This window comes from Balaenoptera acutorostrata, chromosome 8 (genome assembly GCF_949987535.1).
Source record: "Balaenoptera acutorostrata chromosome 8, mBalAcu1.1, whole genome shotgun sequence".
NCBI lineage: Eukaryota > Metazoa > Chordata > Mammalia > Artiodactyla > Balaenopteridae > Balaenoptera > Balaenoptera acutorostrata.
The window spans coordinates 80,556,390-80,581,158 of record NC_080071.1 but is presented as its reverse complement, the minus strand read 5'-3'; the positions used below and the strand labels follow the sequence as shown (position 1 = coordinate 80,581,158).

At 43.4% G+C, this 24,769-nt stretch overlaps 1 protein-coding gene across 1 annotated transcript in view; it reads left to right on the top strand.

Annotated features, from left to right (window-relative positions):
- The window catches only part of SERPINE2 (serpin family E member 2), a 70,752-nt gene that overhangs the window by 32,679 nt on the left and 13,304 nt on the right, over positions 1 to 24,769 (top strand). Inside the window, exons 2-4 of the mRNA XM_057551458.1 lie at positions 13,508 to 13,788; positions 16,877 to 17,104; positions 22,436 to 22,633. Coding sequence (XP_057407441.1) covers positions 13,530 to 13,788; positions 16,877 to 17,104; positions 22,436 to 22,633 — 685 coding nt within the window. The 5' untranslated portion in view covers positions 13,508 to 13,529. The remainder of the gene's footprint in view (positions 1 to 13,507; positions 13,789 to 16,876; positions 17,105 to 22,435; positions 22,634 to 24,769) is intronic.

Here is a 24,769-nt window from a genome sequence, read left to right as displayed (position 1 = left end):
TTTGATTTCTAATACAGTAAAGGAGAAAGCTGAGGTTGATAAAGATCGTGACTTGCCTTGGATCTCTTGGTTAGTAAATGGTGAAATTGGGATTTGAACCTTACATGAATTTCCCCTGACACTTAGAGGAAAATAGAATAAATGTCCCATAATCTTGTATTTTAAAAGATGGACAACTCTCAATTTAAAAAAGACCATTAAAAAAAGGATGGACAACTAACAAAGCCCCAACTGCCTTCTTCCTCATAACCTTCCCCTTTCACCTCAAAAGAGATTTCAGAATGAATGGTATGTGGATGAAAGACACTTGGATGTCAGTTAGAGTGTACTTACAATATGTCTCTTTGTTGAAGGAACCTTTTAGACATTGTTGCCATACATTTCAGTAGCTGAACATTTCTTTCCTGGGTATTTTTAGGTTCCTTTCTGGCAAAATTAATTAGTGTCATAGATCAAGCATATACTTCGAAGTCTGATAAAAATGTAAGAAAAAATCCAAAGAGGTCTCTAAGTCTCTCTCCAGTAACCTGAAAGAAGACATTTTAGAACCACCAAGCTACTGTCACTTTGATCAGTTGGCATGTCCTGTTTGTTCTCGTAAGTCTTAAGAATGCTAACTCATTCAGATAATACTCTGTACACTTCCCAAGGGTATCAAGAGGCCCTTTAGTTTTGCTTGTTCATCTCATTTTCTGGCTTAAGAGAATGTGGTAGATATTTGGAAATGAGGACAGGTTCTGGTGGATGTAGTTCAGTAATGTTTGTAGAGGCTAGAGGGACTAGAGTCCTCCTCTCTCCATTATAGGACCAGACCTGAGGCTTAACCACAGTTATTTGTTCATTAGCAACTGCAGTCACTTTGCAGATACAGCCTTCACTTCCATAGGTCAACTCCTGAAGTTCTCCAGAATGCCTATTGCCAAACACCCTTAACAGTGTTAGGCCTTTGCCTGTCGGCAGAGTGTTGGTGAGAAACATTTGGCCTGACTGCTGGGCAGCACAGTCCTACTTAAGGCCACTTAGAAGTCTCAGTTTGGCAGCCTTTCCTTCACATTTACTTCTTTGGGAAGCTCTGTCAAGAAAGCTGTTGGGAGAGGTCATGATTCTAATATAATCTGATGTGCTATTTTTTCTCCTCCTCCTGTAGCCCCCCCCCCCAGAAGAACTGGTTAATCCAGAGGTAGATTAATAAAGGATCTTAGTTTCCAAGAACCAGGATCCTAGGAACACAGAGACCAGAAGGATATCAACAGTTTCCCAGTGCCTGAGAACATGTCAGCTTTCACTGATGGGAGGGAGCTGGTTGTCACACCTTGCCCCCCACCAAGATAAACTGGGGGACTGTCCTTGTTATGCTGTGGGCCAGTTTTTCATTCCAGGAGCTTGCATTGTTAGGACCTCACTCAGGATGGGGTTGATCCAGGAGACTCAGTGCCTTCACATGAGGGTGATTCATTTTGATTATCCTAGCCCAACTTTTAATGCCCAGCTCACTCCCCCATATTTTCATTATCTAGTGTGCCTCCCCTATGCCATACAGCCCTGGGAGGCAAACCAATTCACAGGGTAGCAGTCTATCTTCCATCACTTGAATTTCAGTATTTGGCTATAGTCCAGAGAGGGATGTAAGTGGATTTTGGATTTTTCTACATGTCTGTTGCCCAGTATCCCCACAGTTAACTTAGGGTTTATTTGGTCAAGATACTCAGATTGTGGTCTCTAAATACTGTCTCCCACTAAAAGGAACCAGAGTTCCCTAGAGAAGTGTCTGATTCCAACTGGGTATGCAAAATGAGCCTGGAACATCTTGCCAAACCAGAAACAAGGAAGCTATTGAGACTACAGGGTCACATAAAAGGTTCAGGAGCCAACCTGAAGAGGCTCGTTCTGAGCTTCAATAAAAGTAATAACATTTTAGTAGATCAAAACCCTTAAAATATGTTGAAAAACATGAGTTCGTAATTATACTAAGCAGACAAACAAAGAAACCCCCTCTGGTCAACACTAAGAATTCTGGGTAACCAAGTCATTATTTGGAGAATGATACAGGGAATGGATCTTGCCTTTGCTATACAAACTGAACCTCAAGACAACCAAATCGTTGGTTATGGGAAATTTCTTTTTATAGAAATATTCCAACCAATAAATGGAGAAAGAAAGAATTACAAAAGCACCATTTGGCAAGCCATAATAAAACAATGCACTTAGGCAATGATCATGAGTAACTGCTAACGTCACAGAAAAGAGACAGACAGCCGCTGTTTCCTGATTCCAGCCTCCTGGGCAGTACCTCTGTGAAATACTCTTGCAAAAAAGAAATTTGAATCTGATCAGCCTCTAGAGCAGAAGTTGGCAAACTTCCTGTGAAGGACCAGGTAGTAAATGTTTCCTGGCTTTGCAGTCCAACTGGGCAGCTGTCTGTTCAACTCGCTGTAGGAGCCTGAATGCAGCCAGAGACAAAACAAAAACTGTGGCCAGATCTGGCCCAGGAGTTTGCAAACTGCTCTTCTAGGTCTAACTACCAGTTTACAGAAAGTAAGGAAGACAGAGGAGCTTGCTAAACAGCATCACATGAGTGCAATTAGCAAAATCTAGACTGGGAATCTCTATAGGACAAGTAAGCTGGTTTCTTCAGTAAAAAAGTTCCAAGGAAAAAGGTAAAAATAAAGCAACTAGGGGAAGATTTTTTAAAAGACAAGAGACATATAACCAGTTGCAATGTTTGGAGCTTATTTAGATCCTGATTCAAATAAACTGTAAAACAGAAGGCAATCAGGAAAATTTGGACACTGACTAGATATTTAACATAATAAAGAGTTATTAATTTTTGAGTGGGATAATGATATTATGTGTGTGTGTATTCCTTAGGTTTAGAGTATATGCTGAAAATATTTCGAATTATATGCTATCTAGAATTTGCTTCAAAATAACCTTTGATTTTGAAAGAAATAAAATAAGCCACAAGTTGATAATTATTTTTTCTGGATGTTGGGTATTGAGGGTTTATCTTGCATATATTTGAAATCTTTTATGACATAAAAAATGTTTAAATATATACATTTTACAAAATATATCACTTTACACATTTTTTAGAGAAGAAGAAGGGATGGAGTATTTTCTGTTAGGCACTCCTGGGTCCTCCTAAAACTGGTAGGAATCATCTGGCTAAGAGTTGACGCCAGAAGAGTCTTTCTAGTGTTTTTTCCCCCCAACACTGTTTTCATACATCTTATTTGTTATTCTAAATAGACTCGACAGATATCATATTATTTATCATTTGAGCCGACAAATATCATACTATTTATCATTTGCTCATGTGTTATATGTAACAGACATTTTGTTTTGTAAAAAAAGAATTTATAAGGTTGAAAGTAAGCTTCATCTTTTGTGACCAACTATACTAGGCTCCCATTGTTTAATGGATGAGCGTTTGTTCAGTGCAGGAGTCTGGCCACAAGTGCTTTTCACAGCCTGGGGAGGTAATGTGAGTGATGGCAACTGGTGGGGAGCAGAGGGGGCATGTAGGAAAGCAGGCACCCAGCTCCTGGGGCAGTTGCTATGCAGGATGTCTGCCGTGGGAATGAGGGCCCTGTGTTACCAGAACACCCATTCATTTTCCTTTTTCCTGAGAAGAACTCTAAATCTAGATTGTATGTGACATTATCTAACTTTTAGTTGCTTAAAATATTTCTGCAATGCCTTGTCTTCCAAACCAAACACTTGCACAGCTGGAGTAGACCTCTGATTTAGCGTCTACCCAATGTCAGGGCCCTAAATGAGAGCCTGTGGGCACCAGGATTCTAAAGTGCCCTGGCCCTGCTTTCTGTGAGCTTCCAGTCTAGTTGGGAGGGGAAAAAAATACTTGAAAAACAAAATGAGAGGTGTAGATAGGAAATGCTATGGGAATTCAGAGAAGGGGGTGGCTAACCCCATCTGGAGAAATTAGGGAAAGCTTCCCACAGGCCATGGAAGGAGTTGGGGGAAGCCCTGGTGTTCTAGGTGGAGAACCAGGGAGAGAAGCAATGTCATGGACATGGGCAAGAGCAAGGCCCAGCAACAGGAAACCAACCCTTTAGGAGGAGAGTCAGTGGCCCTCCATAGCCCACCCATGAAGGTTGTTTCAAGACAAGATTGTATTCTGTACAATCAGGTGAAAATAGGCAGCAAACAGTGGAAAGCATGGCACTGAAACTCAGCTGAGGATTTGAGCAGCAGATCAGAGTATCATCTGTCTAGAAGTGATGGTTGAAGTCATGGGGCCTGTAGAGTGTGTTTCTTTAATGCCTGCCATTGGCAGGTGGTACATTTGTATAGGTGGTAGGGATGCTCTCTGAGTCTGACATTTCAAAACTACCAACCCATTGTTTATAACACTAAATCTTACTTAAAGCTCAGAGCAGCACCCAAATACTTCAAAAACGTTCCCCACACTGGAAAGGAAAGGTTTGGAGTAAGAGAAACTAGACGTCCATGGGGAAAGAGAAGCCCACATATGGAAGGATATGCCTGTGGTAATGGCTTTATTTATAGGTATATGATCTCCCTCCAAGGATGGCCTAAAGTAGAGACTTTTTCAGTGTTAAGAAAAGATTATTCAAGAAATTGAAATATTATATAGATTATGATTGTCCATATTAATGCTATGTAATACATTTGAGCAACATCTTTATCCCTTCCCTTATTTGAAAGTTTAAAGTATAATTTCTCTTAAAAAATAAAACAGGATGTTATTATGTTCTTCCCATAATGAGAATCTCTTCGTTCTAGAGAATAAGCATTTCAAACCTGATAACTCCAACAGTTATTTCATGTAAAAGACTATCTATTTGGACATGAATATGTGTTAATATTAGGAATGTTATCAGCCTATAATAATGTATGGATTAATACCCACTTTCCTGGCTACTGAACTTTGGACAGAAGTGAAAGCTTAGTCTTGGACATATACACAAGCCAGGTGAGTTTAGACCACTGAGCATTTAGCCTAGGAAACTGAGGCCAAGAAGAAGTTATGCCCAGAACATCAATCAAAAATAGCTCTGATGATTCATTCGGAGATTGGTTCAAGATGGCGGAGTAGAAGGACGTGCACTCACTCCCTCTTGTGAGAGCACCAGAATCACAACTAACTACTGAACGATCATTGACAGGAAGACACTGGAACTCAGCAAAAAAGATACCCCACATCCAAAGACAAAGGAGAAGCTGTAATGAGATGGTAGGAGGGGTGCAATCACAATAAAATCAAATCCCATAACTGCTGGGTGGGTGACTCACAAACTGGAGAACACTTATACCACAGAAGTCCACCCACTGGAGTGAAGGTCCTGAGCCTCACGTCAGGCTTCCCAACCTGCGGGTCCGGCAATAGGAGGAGGAATTCCCAGAGAATCAGACTTGAAGGCTAGCGGGATTTGATTGCAGGACTTTGATAGGACTGGGGGAAACAGAGACGACACTCCTGGAGGGCACACAAAAAGTAGTGTGTGCATCAGGACCCAGGGGAAGGAGCAGTGACCCCATAGGAGACTGAACCAGACCTACCTACCAGTGTTGGAGGGTCGCCTGCAGAGGCGGGGGGCAGCTGTGGCTCACTGCAGGGACAAGGACATGGGCAGCAGAAGTTCTGGGAAGTACTCCTTGGCATGAGCCCTCCCAGAGTCCACCATTAGCCCCACCAAAGAGCCTGTAGCCTCCAGTGTTGGGTTGCCTCAGGCCAAACAACCAACAGGGAGGAAACTCAGCCCCACCCATCAGCAGACAAGTAGATTAAAATTTTACTGAACTCTGACCACCAGAGCAATACCCAGCTCTACCCACCACCATTCCCTCCTATCAGGAAGCTTGCACAAGATGGCCTCATCCACCAGAGGGCAGACAGCAGAAACAAGAAGAAATACAATCCTGCAGGCTGTGGAATGAAAACCACATTCACAGAAAGATAGACAAAATAAAAAGACAGAGGACTATGTACCAGATAAAGGAACAAGATAAAACCCCAGAAAAACAACTAAATGAAGTGGAGATAGGCAACCTTCCAGGAAAAGAATTCAGAATAATGATAGTGAAGATGATCCAGGAAAAAGAAAAAGAATGGAGGCAAAGATCAAGAAGATGCAAGAAATGTTTAACAAAGACCTAGAAGAATTAAAGAACAAACACCTAGAAGAATAAAAGAACAACGAAACAGAGATGAACCATACAATAACTGAAATGAAAAATACACGAGAAGGAATCAATAGCAGAGTAACTGAGGCAGAAGAACAGATAACTGACCTGGAAGACAGAATGGTGGAATTCACTGCCATGGAACAGAATAAAGAAAAAAGAATGAAAAGAAAAGAAGACAGCCTAAGAGATGTCTGGGACAACATTAAATGCACCACCATTTGCATTATAGGGGTCCCAGAAGAAGAGAGAGAAAGGACCCGAGAAAATATTTGAAGAGATTATAGTCGAAAACTTCCTTAACATGGGAAAGGAAGTAGCCACCCAAGTCCAGGAAGCGCAGAGTCCCAGGCAGGAAAACCCAAGGAGAAACACGCTGAGACACGTAATAATCAAATTGACAAAAATTAAACACAAAGAAAAATTATTGAAAGCAGTAAAGGAAAAATGACAAATAACATACAAGGGAACTCCTGTAAGGTTAACAGCTGATTTCTCAGCAGAAACTCTACAAGCCAGAAGGGAGTGGCATGATATACTTAGAGTGATGAAAGGGAAGAACCTACAACCAAGATTACTCTACCCAGCAAGGATCTCATTCAGATTTGGTGTAGAAATCAAAAGCTTTATAGACAAGCAGAATCTAAGAGAATTCAGTACCACCAAACCAGCTCTACAACAAATGCTAAAAGAACTTCTCTAAGTGGGAAACACAAGAGAAGAAAAGGACCTACAGAAACAAACCCAAAGCAATTAAGAAAATGGTAATAGGAACATACATATCGATAATTACCTTAAATGTGAATGGATTAAATGCTCCACGCAAAAGACACAGGCTCGCTGAATGGATACAAAAACAAGACCCATATATATGCTGTCTACAAGAGACCCACTTCAGACCAAGGGACAAATACAGACTGAAAGTGAGGGGATGGAAAAAGATATTCCATGCAAACAGAAATCAAAAGAAAGCTGGAGTAGCAATACTCATATCAATAAAATAGACTTTAAAATAAAGAATGTTACAACAGAAGGAAGGACACTACGTAATGATCAAGGGAACAATCCAAGAAGAAGATATAACAATTATAAATGTATGTGTATATATGCACCCAACATAGGAGCACCTCAATACATAAGGCAAATACTAACAGCTATAAAAGAGGAAATCAACAGTAAGACAGTAATACTGGGGGACTGTAACACCTCACTTACACCAATGGACAGATCATTCAGACAGAAAATTAATAAGGAAACACAAGCTTTAAATGACACAATAGACCAGATAGATTTAATTGATATTTCTAGGACAGTCCATCTGAAAACAGCAGATTACACTTTCTTCTCAAGTGCACACAGAACATTCTCCAGGATAGACCACATCTTGGGTCACAAATCAAGCCTTGGTAAATTTAAGAAAATTGAAATCATATCAAGCATCTTTTCAGACCACAACACCATGAGATTAGAGATAAGTTACAGGGAAAAAATGTAAAAAACACAAATACATGGAGACTAAACAATACGTTACTAAATAACCAAAAGATCACTGAAGAAATCAAACAGGAAATCAAAAAATACCTGGAGACGAATGACAACAAAAACATGACAATCCAAAACCTACGGGATGCAGCAAAAGCAGTTCTAAGAGGGAAGTTTATAGCTATACAAGCCTACCTCAAGAAACAAGAAAAATCTCAAATAAACAATCTAACCTTACACCTAAAGGAACTAAAGAAAGAAGAACAAACAAAACCCAAAGTTAGTAGAAGGAAAGGAATCATAAATATCAGAGTGGAAATAAATGAAATAGAAACAAAGAAAACAATAAAAGATCAATAAAACTAAAAGCTGGTTCTTTGAGAAGATAAACAAAGTTGATAAACCATTAGCCAGACTCATCAAGAAAAAGAGGGAGAGGACTCAAATCGATAAAATGAGAAATGAAAAGGGAGAAGTTACAACGGACACCACAGAAATACAAAACATCCTAAGAGACTACAGCAAGCAACTCTATGCCAATAAAATGGACAACCTGAAAGAAATGGACAAATTCTTAGAAAGGTATAACCTTCCAAGACTGAACCAGGAAGAAACAGAAAATATGAACAGACCAATCACAAATAATGAAATTGAAACTGTGATTAAAAATCTTCCCACAAACAAAAGTCCAGGACCAGATGGCTTCACAGGTGAATACTATCAAACATTTAGAGAAAAGCTAACACCTATCCTTCTCAAACTCTTCCAAAAAATTGCAGAGGGAGGAACACTCTCAAACTCATTCCACTAGGCCACCATCACCCTGATACCAAAACCAGACAAAAATACTACAAAAAAAAAAAAAATTACAGACCAATATCACTGATGAATATAGATGCAAAAATCCTCAACAAAATACTAGCAAACAGAATCCAACAACACATTAAAAGGATCATACACCATGATCAAGTGGGATTTATCCCAGGGATGCAAGGATTATTCAGTATATGCAAATCAATCAATGTGATACACCATATGAACAAATTGAAGAATAAAAACCATATGATCATCTCAATAGATGCAGAAAAAGCTTTGGACAAAATTCAACACCCATTTATGATAAAAACTCTCCAGAAAGTGGACATAGAGGGAACCTACCTTAACATAATAAAGGTTATATATGACAAACAAAGGAAACTATAAACAAGACGAAAAGACAACCTTCAGAAAATATTTGCAAACAAATCAAGGACAAAGGATTAATGTCCAAAATATATAAACAGCTCATGCAGCTCAGTGTTAAAAAAAACAAACAACCCAATCAAAAAATGGGCAGAAGACCTAAATAGACATTTCTCCAAGGAAGACATACAGATGGCCAAGAAGCACATGAAAAGCTGCTCAGCATCACTAATTATTAGAGAAATGCAAATCAAAACTACGAGGTATCACCTCATACCGATTAGAATGGGCATCATCAGAAAATCTACAAACAACAAATGCTTGAGAGGGTGTGGAGAAAAGGGAACCCTCTTGCACTGTTGGTGGGAATGTAAATTGATACAGCCACTATGGAGAACAGTATGGAGGTTCCTTAAAAAACTAAAAATAGAATTACCAGACTTCCCTGGTGATGCAGTGGTTACAAATCCGCCTGCCAATGCAGGGGACACGGGTTCGAGCCCTGGTCTGGGAAGATCCCATATGCCGTGGAGCAATTACGCCTGTGCGCCAGAACTACTGAGCCTGCGCTCTAGAGCCCACGAGCCACAACTACTGAGCCCACGTGCCACAACTACTGAAGCCCACGTGCCTAGAGCCCTTGCTCTGCAACAAGAGAAGCCACTGCAATGAGAAGCCCGTGCACCGCAACGAGGAGTAGCCCCCGCTCACCACAAGTAGAGAAAGCCCTTGTGCAGCAACGAAGACCCAATGCAGCCAAAAATAAATAAATAAATAAATAAATTTAAAAACTAAATAAATAAGATAAAAATAGAATTACCACATGACCCAGCAATCCCACTACTGGGCATATACCCAGAGAAAGCCATAATTCAAAAAGACACATGCACCGCAATGTTCATTGCAGCACTATTTACAATAGCCAGGTCATGGAAGCAATGTAAATGCCCATTGACAGATGAATGGATAAAGAAGCTGTGGTACATATATACAATGGAATATTACTTAGTCATAAAAAGAACAAAATTAGGTCATTTGCAGAGCTGTGGATGGACCTAGAGACTGTTATACAGAGTGACGTAATTCAGAAAGAGAAAAACACATATCGTATATTAACGCATATATGTGGAGTCTAGAAAAATGGTACAGATGAACCGGTTTGCAGGGCAGAAGTTGAGACACAGATGTAGAGAACAAACGTATGGACACCAAGGGGGGAAAGCCACCGGGGGGGTGGGGGTGGGGGTGGGGGTGGGATGAACTGGGAGATTGGGATTGACATGTATACACTAATATGTATAAAATAGACAACTAATAAGAACGTGCTGTAGGGCTTCCCTGGTGGCGCAGTGGTTGAGAATCTGCCTGCCAATGCAGGGGACACAGGTTCGAGCCCTGGTCTGGGAGGATCCCACATGCCGCGGAGCAACTAGGCCCGTGAGCCACAATTACTGAGCCTCCGCGTCTGGAGCCTGTGCTCTGCAACAAGAGAGGCTGCGACAGTGAGAGGCCCGCACACCGCGATGAAGAGTGGCCCCCGCTTGCTGCAACTAGAGAAAGCCCTCACACAGAAACGAAGACCCAACACAGCCATAAATAAATAAATAAATAAATAAATCAAAAGTTAAAAAAAAAAGAAACTGCTGTATAAATAAATAAATAAATAAAATACAAAAAAATTTAAAGAAAGAAAAACTGCTCTGATTCCAAGTTCTGCACAGCCCCTGACACTGTCCCAATGCACTGTTATGAAACTACACACAGACATCTCACAAAAACTTCCCAAATCCAAGGAACTAAGAAAAAAAACACCCCTGGCAGCCTTCCCCCACTTTATAATGAAACTGTTCTTTTAGCAAAAAATTCACAACCAAGAAAAATTCTGCTAAATAAGGTGGGTATTTATTTGGGAGACTGTCTTTGCTGATTCCAAGACCTTGGAACTTAGCTTTCTCTCGTTACTGTTGTTTTCTACCCGTTTTACAATCTTCTGCATAAGTCTATCGTATGTGGGTGAATCAACTTTAAGCTATCAGAGGCAAAACCAATTTGATGTCCTTTATGAGTATGCAGATTCCAATGTTTATGCAAATATTTGCTGACCCAGGAGGATTTCTTTGGGAAGCTGGGGGAGAATAGCTAATGGCACACTGAAGGCAGATGCCAGAAGCCATCGTAATGCAAGAGTCAACAGTTCAGATTGATGAAGTTGGTGCCCGTCACCGAATTTGGCCATTTGTAACAAAGAAGGTACAAATTGTTTTATACTTATGATGGCTTTGTAGTATATTAAATGTTAAAGAGGAAGTTTATTTCCAGAAAGAAAGAAGCAGGGGAGCGGACACAATGTCTAATTTTTAGACCAAATGAGTAGAACTTCCATTCAGGATTTGGAAGCGCTCCATTATCCAACAGGCTGAAAGTAACTCAGGGGATTGTCATGGTTTTAGAGACAGTCCAAGGTGCCAAAGTCAAAACAGGCCACGCTGGCCATAGGAAAGCCCCAAGTGGCAGTGTATGTAGGTCACTTACATGTTTTGAATTTAGACAGGCTGTGTTTATACAATCATTTTACAATTAAGCGCTGGATAAGTTCTGAATGTTCTAAATTTTTGATAATGTGCTTTTTTCCCAACATATAAGAAAATTGCACCATCACCTTGAACAATGATGTCTTTAATGGTTCACCTTGGGGCCCTGAGTGTTTGGTGGAGCGCGGGCGGGGAACTCCGCCTCTGCTGACAGGCCTCTTCCCACCCCAGTGAATTTCACTCTGCTTGAGAAGTGTTTGGAGCTAAGAGTGAGTGAGGCTCAGGACTAAATTAGTCATGCTCAATAAACATTATTTTGATGCAATGAAAAAGAATGAACAAAAATAGAAAGTGTATCAGCCATCAGGTTTAATCCCACACGTATTTACTGAACATCTACTTGGGTGGGAAGAAGGCCAAGTACATAGAGAGGAAGGCAAGGGAACACACATGCCCATTTTGCCCAGTGCTGTCCTGGTGCCCTTTCTTTACCTGGAGCATATGGACGTTATTTCCTCTTGCTCCAGGTCTCCTCTCTAAAAGGCTCCCCTCTTTCTTGTTCTCTGCAGACACGCCCAACCTCCCCCATGTAAATGCACATAACAGGAGGACAAGTTGTTTCCTGGGGAAACTTGTGCTCATCAGAAGCTCGGGTCTATAAGGGAGGGACCAAATTAGCCACATCTCAAATTCTGCTTTTGTTTTACCAGCTGCTGCTTCTAAGGTCTTATTTAATGAAAGTATTTGCTTTTCCATAAACACATGTAAATTTCCTACCTCTTGCTTGTCACAGCCAGAGAAAGCTCAGTAAGTGGTAATCAAGGAAGAAAGCATATTTCAAAAAAAATCACTGTAATTGAGAATATCAGTGTAAACAACGCCATCTTCACAACTGATGAATTTGCCAATTGTTCTGCCCTCTTGTAGATTTAAGGGTGTCACTTAAATTTATTTTCATTAACAATTCATTAATTAAGAAAGTTATATATATGGTAAAAAAAAAAGAAAGCGTGTAGTTATAAGATAATCACAGCAACCCAAGGGATTCACTCCCTTATTTCAAACTCTCCAGTGCCTTCTTTCTTTTGTTTTTTTTCTTAATTTATTTGATCGCACTGGGTCTTAGTTGCGGCTCACCAGCTCCTCAGTTGCGGCACGTGGACTCCTTAGTTTTGACTCGCGGGCTCCTTAGTTGCGGCTCACCAGCTCCTTAGTTGCGGCACGCAGCCTCCTGAGTTGTGGCATGCGAACTCTTAGTTGGGGCATGCATCTGGGATCTAGTTCCCTGACCAGGGATCGAACCCGGGCCCCCTGCATTGGGAGCGCAGAGTATTAACCACTGCACCAGCGGGGAGCTCCCTCCAGGGGTTTCTCATGACCCCTAGAATGAAATGCAAGGGCCATACCTGGTGTGACAGGCCCTTCAGGATCTGGCCCCTTTTTCTTCTTCTCCTCCTCCCCCACCTCTCCCCTCCATGTCCCTTACATCGCTGGGACACCAACCTCCGACAATCCACCTCTGTTCCCACCTCAGGGCCTTTGCACGGCCGTCCTTCTGCCTGGCACATCCTTCCCCCCTTTCTCGTCACTCAGCTCTCAGCATGCGTGTCCCTCTGCAGAGGTGGCCGCCCTGCCTGTCCTGTCCCATGCTCCCCCACTCCCTTCACTCACATCACCGTGTCTTATTGTTGTGGCCTGATCCCTCTCTGAAATGACTTTATTGCCTCCTGGTTTACTTTCTGTCTCCCCTCTAGAATATAAACTCCAGGAGGGCAGGGGTCTTGGCCATCTTACTTATATTTCTACGCTCAGCACTTAGACAAGTGCCTGGCACACAGCAGGCTCTCAGTAAATATAGGTGTGATTGGATGAAGGGTGGTAACAAGGATGAAATAATGATTAGAACTGTGTCTGGCACAGAGTTGGGACCAGCAAGTGGAAGTTTCCTTCCTCTCGCTCCCCATCCCCCTAACAAAATATACATAAAGGAAAACAATCTAATCTACACTCTTGTGTCTTGAATACATTAAAGACATTCAGTTACACTGAGTATAGTAAATCATATCTAGCTGAGTACAAAGTAGCCTCCAAAAAAGTATTCATTAAATGTAGAATGTAAATATTTTCTTGATTTCATTTTTCAGGTTATCCTTGCCAGAAGGAACCATGAATTGGCATTTTCCCTTCTTCCTCGTGGCCACCGTGACATTGCCCTTTGTGTGCTCCCAGTTCAACCCCCTGTCTCTGGAGGAACTAGGCTCGGACACAGGAATCCAGGTGTTCAATCAGATTGTCAAGTCCCGGCCTCATGACAACATCGTCGTTTCCCCCCACGGGATTGCGTCCGTCCTGGGGATGCTTCAGCTGGGAGCCGACGGCAGGACCAAGAAGCAGCTCACCACGGTGATGAGATACGGCGTGAATGGTGCGTGCGCCTGGGCCTGGCTGGCGGGCCTTGCAGGAGTCCCAGTCTGGAGGGCTCCTGGCTTGGTCTTTGCTTACCGCACCGAGGAGCAGAGCAGCTGAGAGGGGTCTTGCTGGTGCCCCCTGGGCTTGAGGGCCAGTCTCCTCTAAGGGACAGTGGCAATGCTAGGAGTTAGGAGAGCTGGGTTCTGGTCTCCATTCGGTAGCTGTGGAACTTTGGGCAGTCACTTGACCTCTTGAATGCCCCTGTTTTCTCATCTCTAACAAGAAGACTTCCCGTCTGCCCCCTCTCTATGTTGTACAGGGCTCAGAATGCATCATGGCTGTGAACGTACTTTTAAATCCGTAGTCTGGGGAGGTGGGTGTGTGTGACCATGGAGGGCAGCCCGGGTCAGCCTTATGCTGATGGAACCGCTCTGCGTCTCAGTTGAGGTGGCGGACGCACGAATCTCCATGGGGGGTAAAATTGCATAGAGCCACACACACACACGCACACGCACACAAACGCACACGCACACGCATACGTATGTAAAACAAGTGAATGAGCTCTGGGGACTGCACCAGTGGCAGTTTTCTCGTTGTGGATCTGTACTACCATCATGCAAGATACTACCATTGGGGAAACTGGGTGAAAAGTGGAAATATACAGGACCACCTTGTATATTGTTTTGCAACTTCCCGTGATTCTATCATTATTTCAAAATAAAAAGCTATAAAAGAAGTTTGTTTAAAAGTAAGGCCCGGGGCTTCCCTGGTGGTGCAGTGGTTAAGAATCCGCCTGCCAATGCAGGGGACACGGGTTTGAGCCCTGGTCCGGGAAGATCCCACATGCCGCGGAGCAACTAAGCCCGTGGGCCACAACTACTGAGCCTGCACTCTAGAGCCCGCGAGCCACAACTACTGAGCCCGTGTGCCACAACTACTGAGCCTGCGCTCTAGAGCCCACGAGCCACAACTACTGAGCCTGCACGCCACAACTACTGAAGCCCACGCACCTGGAGCCCGTGCTCCGCAACAAGAGAAGCCCCAGCTCACCGCAACTAGAGAAAGCCCGCACACAGCAAGGAAGCCCCGACACAGCCAAAAATAATAAATAAATAAAATAAATAAATTAAAAAAAAAAAAAGTAAGGCCCAGTAGGAATGGTTTCGTTTTCTTGAAAGAAAGCCCCGTTTTAATTACCTGTTTAAGCTTAAGAGCTTACACCCCCTAGTGCTGTCCCTCAGCTTTAGCTCAGGTTTCTCAGCCGAGTCCCCTCCCACCGCCCCCTCCACAGTGCTGGGCATGGGCCACCGCTAGCCTTGGAGCCCTTCCTTGGCACCAGCCTGTGCCGTCACCTTGACAAGTCACATCTCACATCCAGGTTTTAGTTGCTTTACTGGGAAGCGAGGATGTTTTCCCACCCACATTCCTCCACTCCCACTGGCCATAAAGTTCTAGGAATCTTGACCACATTGGTGCCTTTGCTGGGAGAGGAGGAGAGATGGGGGTTTGTGTACTCCAGGGCTCCCCTCTGTGCCCCAGTTAGATCCTTCTCAGTGTAGCCCCCGGGGGCTGCCAGCGCCAGATGCCCACCCGCCCCGCTCTGTTTACAGGGCATTAAACTGTTGCGTGAGTTTGCAGTTTGTTCACCTGTTGGAAGCACTGGGGGACTAAATATTTGGAACACACCATTGTACCCTTGCTTGGAAGCCCACAGAACTCTTGGTGATTTATAACCTCATAGTGAATCACCCACGGGGTTCCTGGCCTCTCCCAGCGCCACCCAGGCCCTGTCGGCCAGCACCATTCCAAAAGAGCAACTAGATTGTCGTTGTTTGTCTTCCCGCTGAGCCACATTCATTTTAAGTAGTGTTTCTAAAGTTTTGACAATATTGGTCTGTTGGCAACTCCCCCCAACCCCCATCTCTTCTTCCTCCAAAATCACTAGCAGTCGAGTTGTGGAATGACTTCAGTTCACATGACAGACTCACCGGGGGAGCCTGGGTGGGTTTTCAGGCCCTGCTTTGGGCTCAGCCTCTGAGAACTCAAGACAGTGGCACTCTGGTTGAGGGCAGAGGCAGGACAGTCTGGGGCACAGGAGGAGGATCTGCCCTGATCTTTTCTGGGCAGGAGACTGGGGACCGTGGAGGAGTTGAAAGGGACAAGTGCCGCGATTGGGCTCTGAAGTCTGCTGGTCCCTTCATTATACAACGTGCCTGCCCACTCCTGCTGGGCCTGCCCCACAGAACCCATGAGGAGTGCAGGCTCCGGAGACCTCACAAAGGGCCAAACCGTGGGGCTCTTACCTGCCATTATTTAAGAATGACAGGTCAGCTCTCCAGGGGACCGTCAAGGTGACTCTGCCGGTTGTTTTAGGACAGTGTCATTTTGAAAGGACCCCAAGTGAGTAAGACAGATCTGTAATTCGAGCTCTCTGTAGGAACACATTTCATCCTTTATAACATTTCCCTCTTTTCCATGCTCTGAAACTAAATGGAGCGTGTATGAATGGCCTGTGTGAAATAAAGCTTACGTTGCCATAAAACTAATTCACTTACTTTGTGAGCTTCGTATCAAGTAAAAATCACCTTGTTCTTGGATGGTGGCACATGGCCATTTTTTATAGTCTTTCTGATGCTCAACTTTATGCCTTTTTTTCCCCAAAATAGAGAAAAATCGTGTTGTTAAATCTTTGGCAAGAAAGGAAATAGCGCTTCAGATTGTTAAGAAAGAGAGACGGGATTAGGAAGAGTCCTTTGGTTTCTTCCCCCATGGCTACATAACTGAAGAGTTTTCCAGTCTCCCTATTGACCTGGTGCCAAGAAAGTCTTCCAGGAGAGCGAGGTCTGCTTGGGGAAGTTGTGGAGAAGGCCTGGAAGATGCCTGCTTTGAAGCTAGAAGCGCAATTGATCTTTAGGGGCTATTAATAGTAATACTTCATTCTACGCCCTCCCTTTTCTTAACAGAAGGCCACTGAGAAAGCAGATGACTTAGTCTCTTGCTACTCGTACTAGTTTTGCTTATACTGTTCTTATTTGCCATAATATAGAAGATATTAAAAAAAAAATAACATTCTTACGGAAATATTGCTGCATTTTCTCCTTCAGGAGTTGGTAAAGTGTTAAAGAAGATCAACAAGGCCATCGTCTCCAAGAAGAATAAAGACATTGTGACGGTGGCCAATGCCGTGTTTGTGAAGAATGGCTTTAAGATGGAAGTGCCTTTCGTCACGAGGAACAAAGACGTGTTTCAGTGTGAAGTCCGGAACGCGAACTTCGAAGACCCCACCTCCGCCTGTGATTCCATCAACGTGTGGGTTAGGAACGAGACCAGGGGTGAGTGGCCACGGTTCCCGGGAATGAGCGGGCGTGATCTTCCACTTTGTGAATGAAAGCGTGAGTTGGGCTCTGAGACCCTCACTGGGGCCTGCGTGTCCAGTGGCCCTTCTGTTGTGAAAGGCCTGGGCCCGCTGACTGCTCCGCCCTTTCTCTCTCTCAGGGACCCCACGGCTCAGTCCGCCTTCCTACCCTTTTCCTGCCCCCATCCCCTGTGCCCCCTGGGGACTTGTCTCCCTGTGGCTCTCGGGCAGCAGGGCGGAATACAGCTCTGCAGACTCTCTTCTTTCTCCGCAGAGTCTCATCTCCAGAGTCCCTGCCCACAGGCCCTTGTCTGTTTCGAAGGTTTTAGTGCTCATTCCTTCCTACTTCCGTATCCACATTCCCTTTGCCCAGAATGTGCTTCTCAGCCTTTAAGATTCGGGATTGAGCTCTCCCCACACCTTCCTTGCCTCTTTCTTTTTACATTGAAGTATAATTGACGTACAATATTATATAAGGTACAGGTGTACAATGCAGTGATTCACAATTTTTAAAGGTTATACTCCATTTATAGTTATTATAGAATACTGGCTGTATTCCCTGTGTCGTGCAATACATTCTTGTAGCTTGTTTTATACATAATAGTTTGTTCCTCTTAACCCCCTGCCCCTGTGATGGCCCTCCCCCTTCCCTCTGCCCTCCCCTTCCTCATCTCTTGCTTCTGTCCTCCCAGGAAGTAAGTGCCTCCCCCGGTTATGATGGGCATATGCTTATCCACGACTGCACCCTTCGTTAGAGCACATCCACACTATGTAATTACTTGTGTACGTGCATCTCTCCCTCCACGAAACTCAAGAAATGTCTAACATCAGTGTTTTTAGCCTGTTAATTTGTAAACTTCAGGTTCAGGTGGAAACATTCAGAGGGAGAGGTAGGTCCAGAACATCAGAGGAGAGTTAAGGCTAGAAATAGAGATTTGGGAACCGTTTTTCACCGAAGGGGAGAGTTGAAGTCACAAGAGTGGAAGCAAAAGAGACTCAATAAGGAGAGTAAGCCCAGAGACAAAACTTGGGGAAACTCTGGCTTTTCGGGTCGTGTCTCTCAAAGCGTGGTTCCTGGGGCATGTGTTTAGAATGCAGATCTCTGGGGAATTCCTTGATGGTCCAGTGGTTAGGTCTAGGCGCTTTCACTGCTGAGGGTCCGTGTTCAATCCCTGGTCAGGGAACTAAGATCCCAAGCAAAAAAAAAAAAAAAAAAGAATGCAGATCTCTGAACCCCAATCTACTGAGGCAGAATCTCTGAGGCAGGGGCCTAGCATTCTGCACTAAAGCAAGTCCTCCCCCAGTCTCCCTCCAGACTTGTAGATGTGCATATTTGCAAACCATGTGAGGGGCTAGAGGAGAGCCGGATGGGGAATGCTCTGGAGGGTGGAGGAGAGCCAGAGTGTGGTTTTGGTAAACCTGTGACATCCCTTTTCAACAGGATCCTGCACGGTGCAACCTGGGCTCCCTTCCTGAAACCACGAAATGATCAGGAGACCAGCAAATGGGAGGGGTTAGTGTGTTTTTCTGAGCCTGTAGGGCTAAGAACAGAGGTAGGAAGCTGATGGCCCTCAGATGCGGGTAGCTGTATGATGTGACGTGTCAGCGCCCACCCAGCCTTCTTCTTTGCTGTGTCCTGGGAGTAGTAAGTCCCTCAGGATGCCGCCCGACCGTTTCAAACCACTTGAACACACACTGACTCAATGCATTTCTCACAGCAACCGGGGAAGGGAAAGCGATGAGACTAGAAAAGTGATTTTCAACCCTGCAGACCTAACTCCCGCTGTTAAACAAAGATTTTCACTCTGTTTACTCTCTTGAGATGAAACTCGTAGCTCATATAACCTATGCACATGTACACAAATTTTTAAAAAAATAATATAATGCCAAACTGTAATACCAGGACAAACAAAAGTTATTTACAGATGTAGTTCAGCAGGTAAACCCTGGGGTACAGCCATCCCTGAATACGTAACAGTCAGATTCTTAGAATAAGAATCGACATTCACATTGCCTGTGAATTGACAGCCACAAAAGCAGACCGAGACAGGCACACTGCACTGGCGACACGAAAACCACGGGCTGTGTTACCATCGTTGAGGCAGTTTTTTCTAAAACGCTGCAAAACTCTTGGTAAATTTCCGAGCAAAACAAGTACAAGCTCCTCTTGGTTTGCGTGGTAGTCGCATTCCTGACAAATTCAGCATACATTAAAAGTATCCAAAATAAAAGATACTTTGTGTTTACACCGGAAAAAGAATAAGGTTCTGGGCTCAGAAGACAAGGAGCAGGTTTCTCACGAACGTGACTACGCAGCGGGGCGTTTGAAAGCAGGATAGTTCATTGTTTGGGCTGTTTTGAACACTGCAGGACGTGTAGCATCTCTGGCCACTGTCTTTGCAACCAGAAACACTGCCACAAATTTCCAAACTGCCCGCTCAGAGGCACTTGTGTATATGCGAGGTGTCAGAAGGACCCTGGTGATCAAACTGTCCACGTGTGGAAGACTGCTGCGTGATGACAGATCTTGCCCTGCAGAGAGTGGGGGGAAGCCTTTCCAGTGTGCTAGGGATGTGGTGATGGCCTGGCTGGGACTGCCCTGCCACCTCTCTGCGGCCTCAGCCCCAACCACGCGGGCTTCCTCCCAACTCTCATACTCGCCAAACTCTCTCCAATCACAGGACCCCCCTGCCCCCCTCCCCCGCCCCGGTGCATCCTGCTACCTGGAATGCTTTCCTTCCCCGTTGCCCCTTGCCGATTCATTTCACACTATCTCATGAATGGCATAATAGTTACAAGCGTGAGAGCCCAGTTTGAACCTCAGTTCTGCCACCTGCTGGCTGTGTACCATTAGGCAGGTTACTTAACCCTGTGCCTCAGCGTCCTCGTCTGTAAAATGGAGATATAGCAGTGGTACCTACTAGAATTGTTATAATAACATTAAGGTTGTTATGGGACTATAAATAATAAGCATAAGTCATTCAGCAACGTGGTTGGCACTTTGCAAATGTTCAACGAATGTGAGCTATTTTTATAGCTATTGGCTCAAGTAATACTTCCTCAAGGAATCCATCCATCCCTGACCTCATCCACCAGATCACATCCCCCTCTTATTTGCCCTCACATCCTTAAGTACTTTCACTTGAAGATATTTATTACAATTGCATTTCCAAGTCACTTATATCAGCCTCCACTTCCCTCTAATCTATAGCTTTTGGAAGGGCGGGTTTTATTTTTATTTTGTTTTGTTTTCTCAGGTAGACATCAAAGACTGGATACATGGATGGATGGATGAATAGGTGGGTGGATGGATGGGTGGATGGGTGATGGACGCATGTTTATGGCAGTTATTGATGGCAGGTCCCCCATGTGCCTCCTTGCCTCTAAACCATGCATTTCTTACACTTCTCTTTTATCCTTTCTTTTTATTTCTTTGTGCCCCCTTATTATATCTTAGTTCTACCAGTGGCAATAAGAGGCTTTATTTACCTTAGGAAAAAAGGGCAGAAGAAATTCCTTCAGACTCTCGGTGTGCAACAACAGAATAGTGAACATAGAATCTTAGGTGTGATTTTTAAAAAATGAATGACAGGGTTCTTGCTTTTGTGCAGCTCACAGTTTAGTTGAGGGAGACAGATGCTGCATTTGGCTAGAATAAAATACCGCAGTGTAACGATGGTGCTGAGCATTGGGCTTTATGGAAACTCCAGGAGACAGGGAGGAGTGACAGAGAAGAGATATAAGAAGAGGGGACCACTGAGCTATGTCTCAAAGGCAAGTAGGAATTGGACTGGGTAATGGTCCCAGCAAAGGCAAAACACAGCCTTCGCTATTGGGAAACCAACTCTGAAGAGCTTGCTATCGCTGGAGCACAGAGTTTTCACTTCCTTCCCACAGGACAGAGTCTGTTCACAGAAGCCGCTTTGCTTTGAGCGATGGCTATTTATATCGCATGTATTTTCCTTCCAGATCCTGATGTAAGGTGGCGTTGGTGCCCCCTTGTGGAAGTAATGAGCAATGATGACACTGTCTTGCTGGGCGCCCTGTGGGTCAGGGAATCCTCCGAGTGTGCTTCTTTACCATGACTGACGTAAACATCTGTTTATTGTACCTCCGAATCTTCTTGAGCTTCATTTCAAAGAACTTAAAGCTCTCTCTGCTGAATCAGATATTCTTGCTTCTTCAGAAGCTGTTGGTTTTATTCTCACCATTTAATGTATTGTAACTTGCATTTATATTATGAACAATTTTAAAAAGTTGGACTAAAAGCTACACTGAACTAATTTTTAATAGCTTTAGTGTTAGTGATCTCTCTTAAACCCATATACACACACACACAGACACACACACACACACACACACACAAACGCACAGTTGAATCTTCAAAAACCAAGCAAAAGGAACCTAAATGAAAATTCAAAGCTTCAAGCACAGGTAGCACTTTAGAAGGGTCTTTGTGACTTCACAAGAACATCCTGAAATTGCAACAGTTATGTGTGCTTCATTCCTGCACAAACAAGCTGGACCATCCTGATATCTTGTGAAGAGCATCTTCCTTAACAATTAATTATTCTAGGAGAGACCCCATTTCTTTTTATCTCTATAATATGAGCCTAAATGGATCCCTGACCCATAAATATAGATACCAATTTTAGTCTCAACTCTTCTTTAAGTAACTATATAATAATCAGGGATTCCAAACTAATGCTCAACATTCCTAAAATCTTAAGAGAAATTAAGCATTTGCCTTTGATCACATTACACAGGCTGAAGTGTTCCTTTATTTTTAACTGGGATTAAATCAACCCAGTGGTTACCACAAAGCAACATGACAATTGTTTATCTTGTGCCGACCAAAAGCCCTCATTGGCAGTCATACATGTCAGTTATTATCAAAAACAGAGAAATTAATTATGAATTAAGTATAGCTTATGCAGATGAGCAAAATGTTCTTAAAATATGGGGTTTATAGGGAATTAGTTATAAAAGAATTTCTTGATGAAAAGTTTGGTAACCCTAAATAGAGGGTCTCTGAAGTCTTTTCTGGTTCTCTGATTTTTAACTTGTTTTCAGCTTTTAATTTTTAGTGAGGAAAAAAATTAGAAGGGACAAGAGGATATTGTAAAAGTTCTTTTAAAAATGTTGGAAATTTTAAATTTTACAAATCTTTGAATCTTAAAATTTTACAAATCTTTGAATCTTAAAATTTCTCAGATTTTTCATTCCCCCCGACCCTGCAGCTGCCTTTTGCCCCCCAAGCGGACTGCCAATCCTGGGTGTCCTCTGTGTCTGTTCTCTGACTGCCCAGGTATGATCGACAATCTGCTGTCCCCGGATCTCCTCGACGGTGTCCTCACCAGACTGGTCCTGGTCAATGCAGTGTATTTTAAGGGTTTATGGAAATCACGGTTTCAGCCTGAGAACACAAAGAAGCGCACGTTTGTGGCAGCTGATGGGAAGTCCTACCAAGTGCCGATGCTGGCCCAGCTCTCCGTGTTCCGGTGCGGTAAGTTCACACTCGGTGAGGCTCAGTCCTAGAATGTGCCAGCCGCAGAAAGGCCCTCGGGTGCTGTCACTTAGCTCAAGAGCAAATCTGCCTTTTTATTTTTTATAAAGGGCAGGGGAGGAGAGGGCAGGATTTTTTAAAAGCTCATGGTAAGTCTTTGCATTATTTACAAAGGTTATGGATTAATGTATAACACATGTAACGCTTTTAGGTTGAAATTTAAAGATGACAGGACAGTTCACAAAATGAGAATTATCAATGGACATGAAACATATTGCATGCATTGTCAAGTCATCGTTAGCAATCTTACATTACCAAATCGAAAATAAAAGTAAAAATTAGATCTCTTTTCCACTGATCAGATTAGCAAAATTTACGAAGATTGACAAAGCCCAATCGTGGCTCTGGTGTGGGGGGCATGTGGGCACCCTTGGGTGCTGTTGGTGGTGGGGAGCCGTGGTCTGGAGGACTTTCTAGAAGCCCCACCTCAGCAGTCTCACGCCAAGGAACTCATAATATGAAGATAATCATACACTAACAAATAAACAGAAGCCATATACGTACATGTAGTGGAACACACGTGATAATTAGATTTATATAAGTAGAGAGTTATATAATATGTGGTTGATTTCAGAAAACAAGTTACAGAACAGCAGATGCTGTTTCATCTCATTTATGTAAAATACTTTCTATATATTCATACAGACATGTCTTAGAGGACGTTCAATAAAATGTTAAGTGGTAGTATTTCAAATGATTATTTTTCTTTGTTTGAGTTTGAAATTTTTTTGAAGGAACATGTGTCAGTTTTACAGTTGGGGGAAAAAGAAAATGACCCATCTCTGCAGTCATTACCACACATAGGTAACTAAGGCTGGTGACTGTTTTTTAAACTTGCTTTCACTGAAGTATCAGTGGTCCAGTTTAAGTTAAACTTCTTTTTCCTCTATAAGTTAGGCTTTATATCTCCAATCTATATGTGGACATGTGGGTCCCAAGTATTCCCTTTGCATATACAGTATATATTAGATCAAGCACTGCTCAACATTTCTCCAGCTGCCTAATTCTTTAAATTAAGAAATGACTCATGCGAGGGACACAATAAAGTCACTCTCCTTCTCCCATGTCTTTCATCAAACGTCCAGGTAGAATTTTGTCATTCACTCAATAAATTTTATCAAGATAATATGTATTTAAAAGCCCTGCAGAGGGACTTCCCTGACGGTCAAGTGGTTAAGACCCTGCGCTCCCGACGCAGGGGGCCCCGGTTTGATCCCTGGTCAGGGAACTAAACTAGATCCCGCATGCCGCAAGTAAGACCCAGTGCAGCAAAATAAATAAATAAATATTTAAAAAAAAAAAAAAAAAAAGTCCTGCAGAAAGGTAGCATGCTAAGCAACTGAGACCAATGAAAGGCTCTTTTTGTCCAGAACTCATTCTCAGGTTACGTTGCCCAGGAAGACGTCATGGAATGCTAGCGTGGCCACCAGCTCCTATCCGAAGCACAGTTATTTTATTTTAGGTCAGTCTTTGTACACATTCTAATAAAACAAAACGCGAGAAGGCCTCATTTACTGTATATTTCTGTTGCTGAAAAATAATGAATAAGTCAGTAAAGAATAAATCAGCAAGGCTTCTGTAGGCATTCCCATGAAAGATTAAAATGTTTGTAGGAACGGAAGATGCTTTTCTTGAGTATATAGGATGTTCCCAGAGAGGGAGTTACATATCCAGGTGGTTTTTCAATTAAGAACTGATTTGTCTAAGAATCTGTGGTGTGCCTTATGGAAAGTAAGACGCACATACATTCTTATGGTCCAAGATTCAAACTCCACAGCTCCACAGTGTGGGAGATCTCTTCCCCCGCCTTCCCTGATTCATGCCCTCCCTTCTCCACCCTCTTCTGAAGCCCCAGGAGACTGCATCAGTGGGCTCCCTTTTCCCCTGGCTTCCCGTTGGCTGGCTAGTGCGGTGAACCAGCAGGTGATGGGGTAAGGGAAGGGAGCGCGCTTGGGCACTGGCTTCCCAGCCCTCTCCCTGCATCACCAGGGCCGCAGCATCCCTCCACCCAAGGTCTCCTGCCATCAGGACCTGCCCAAAGGCTCTTTCTCTCTGGGCCACCAGCCCCTACCCTCG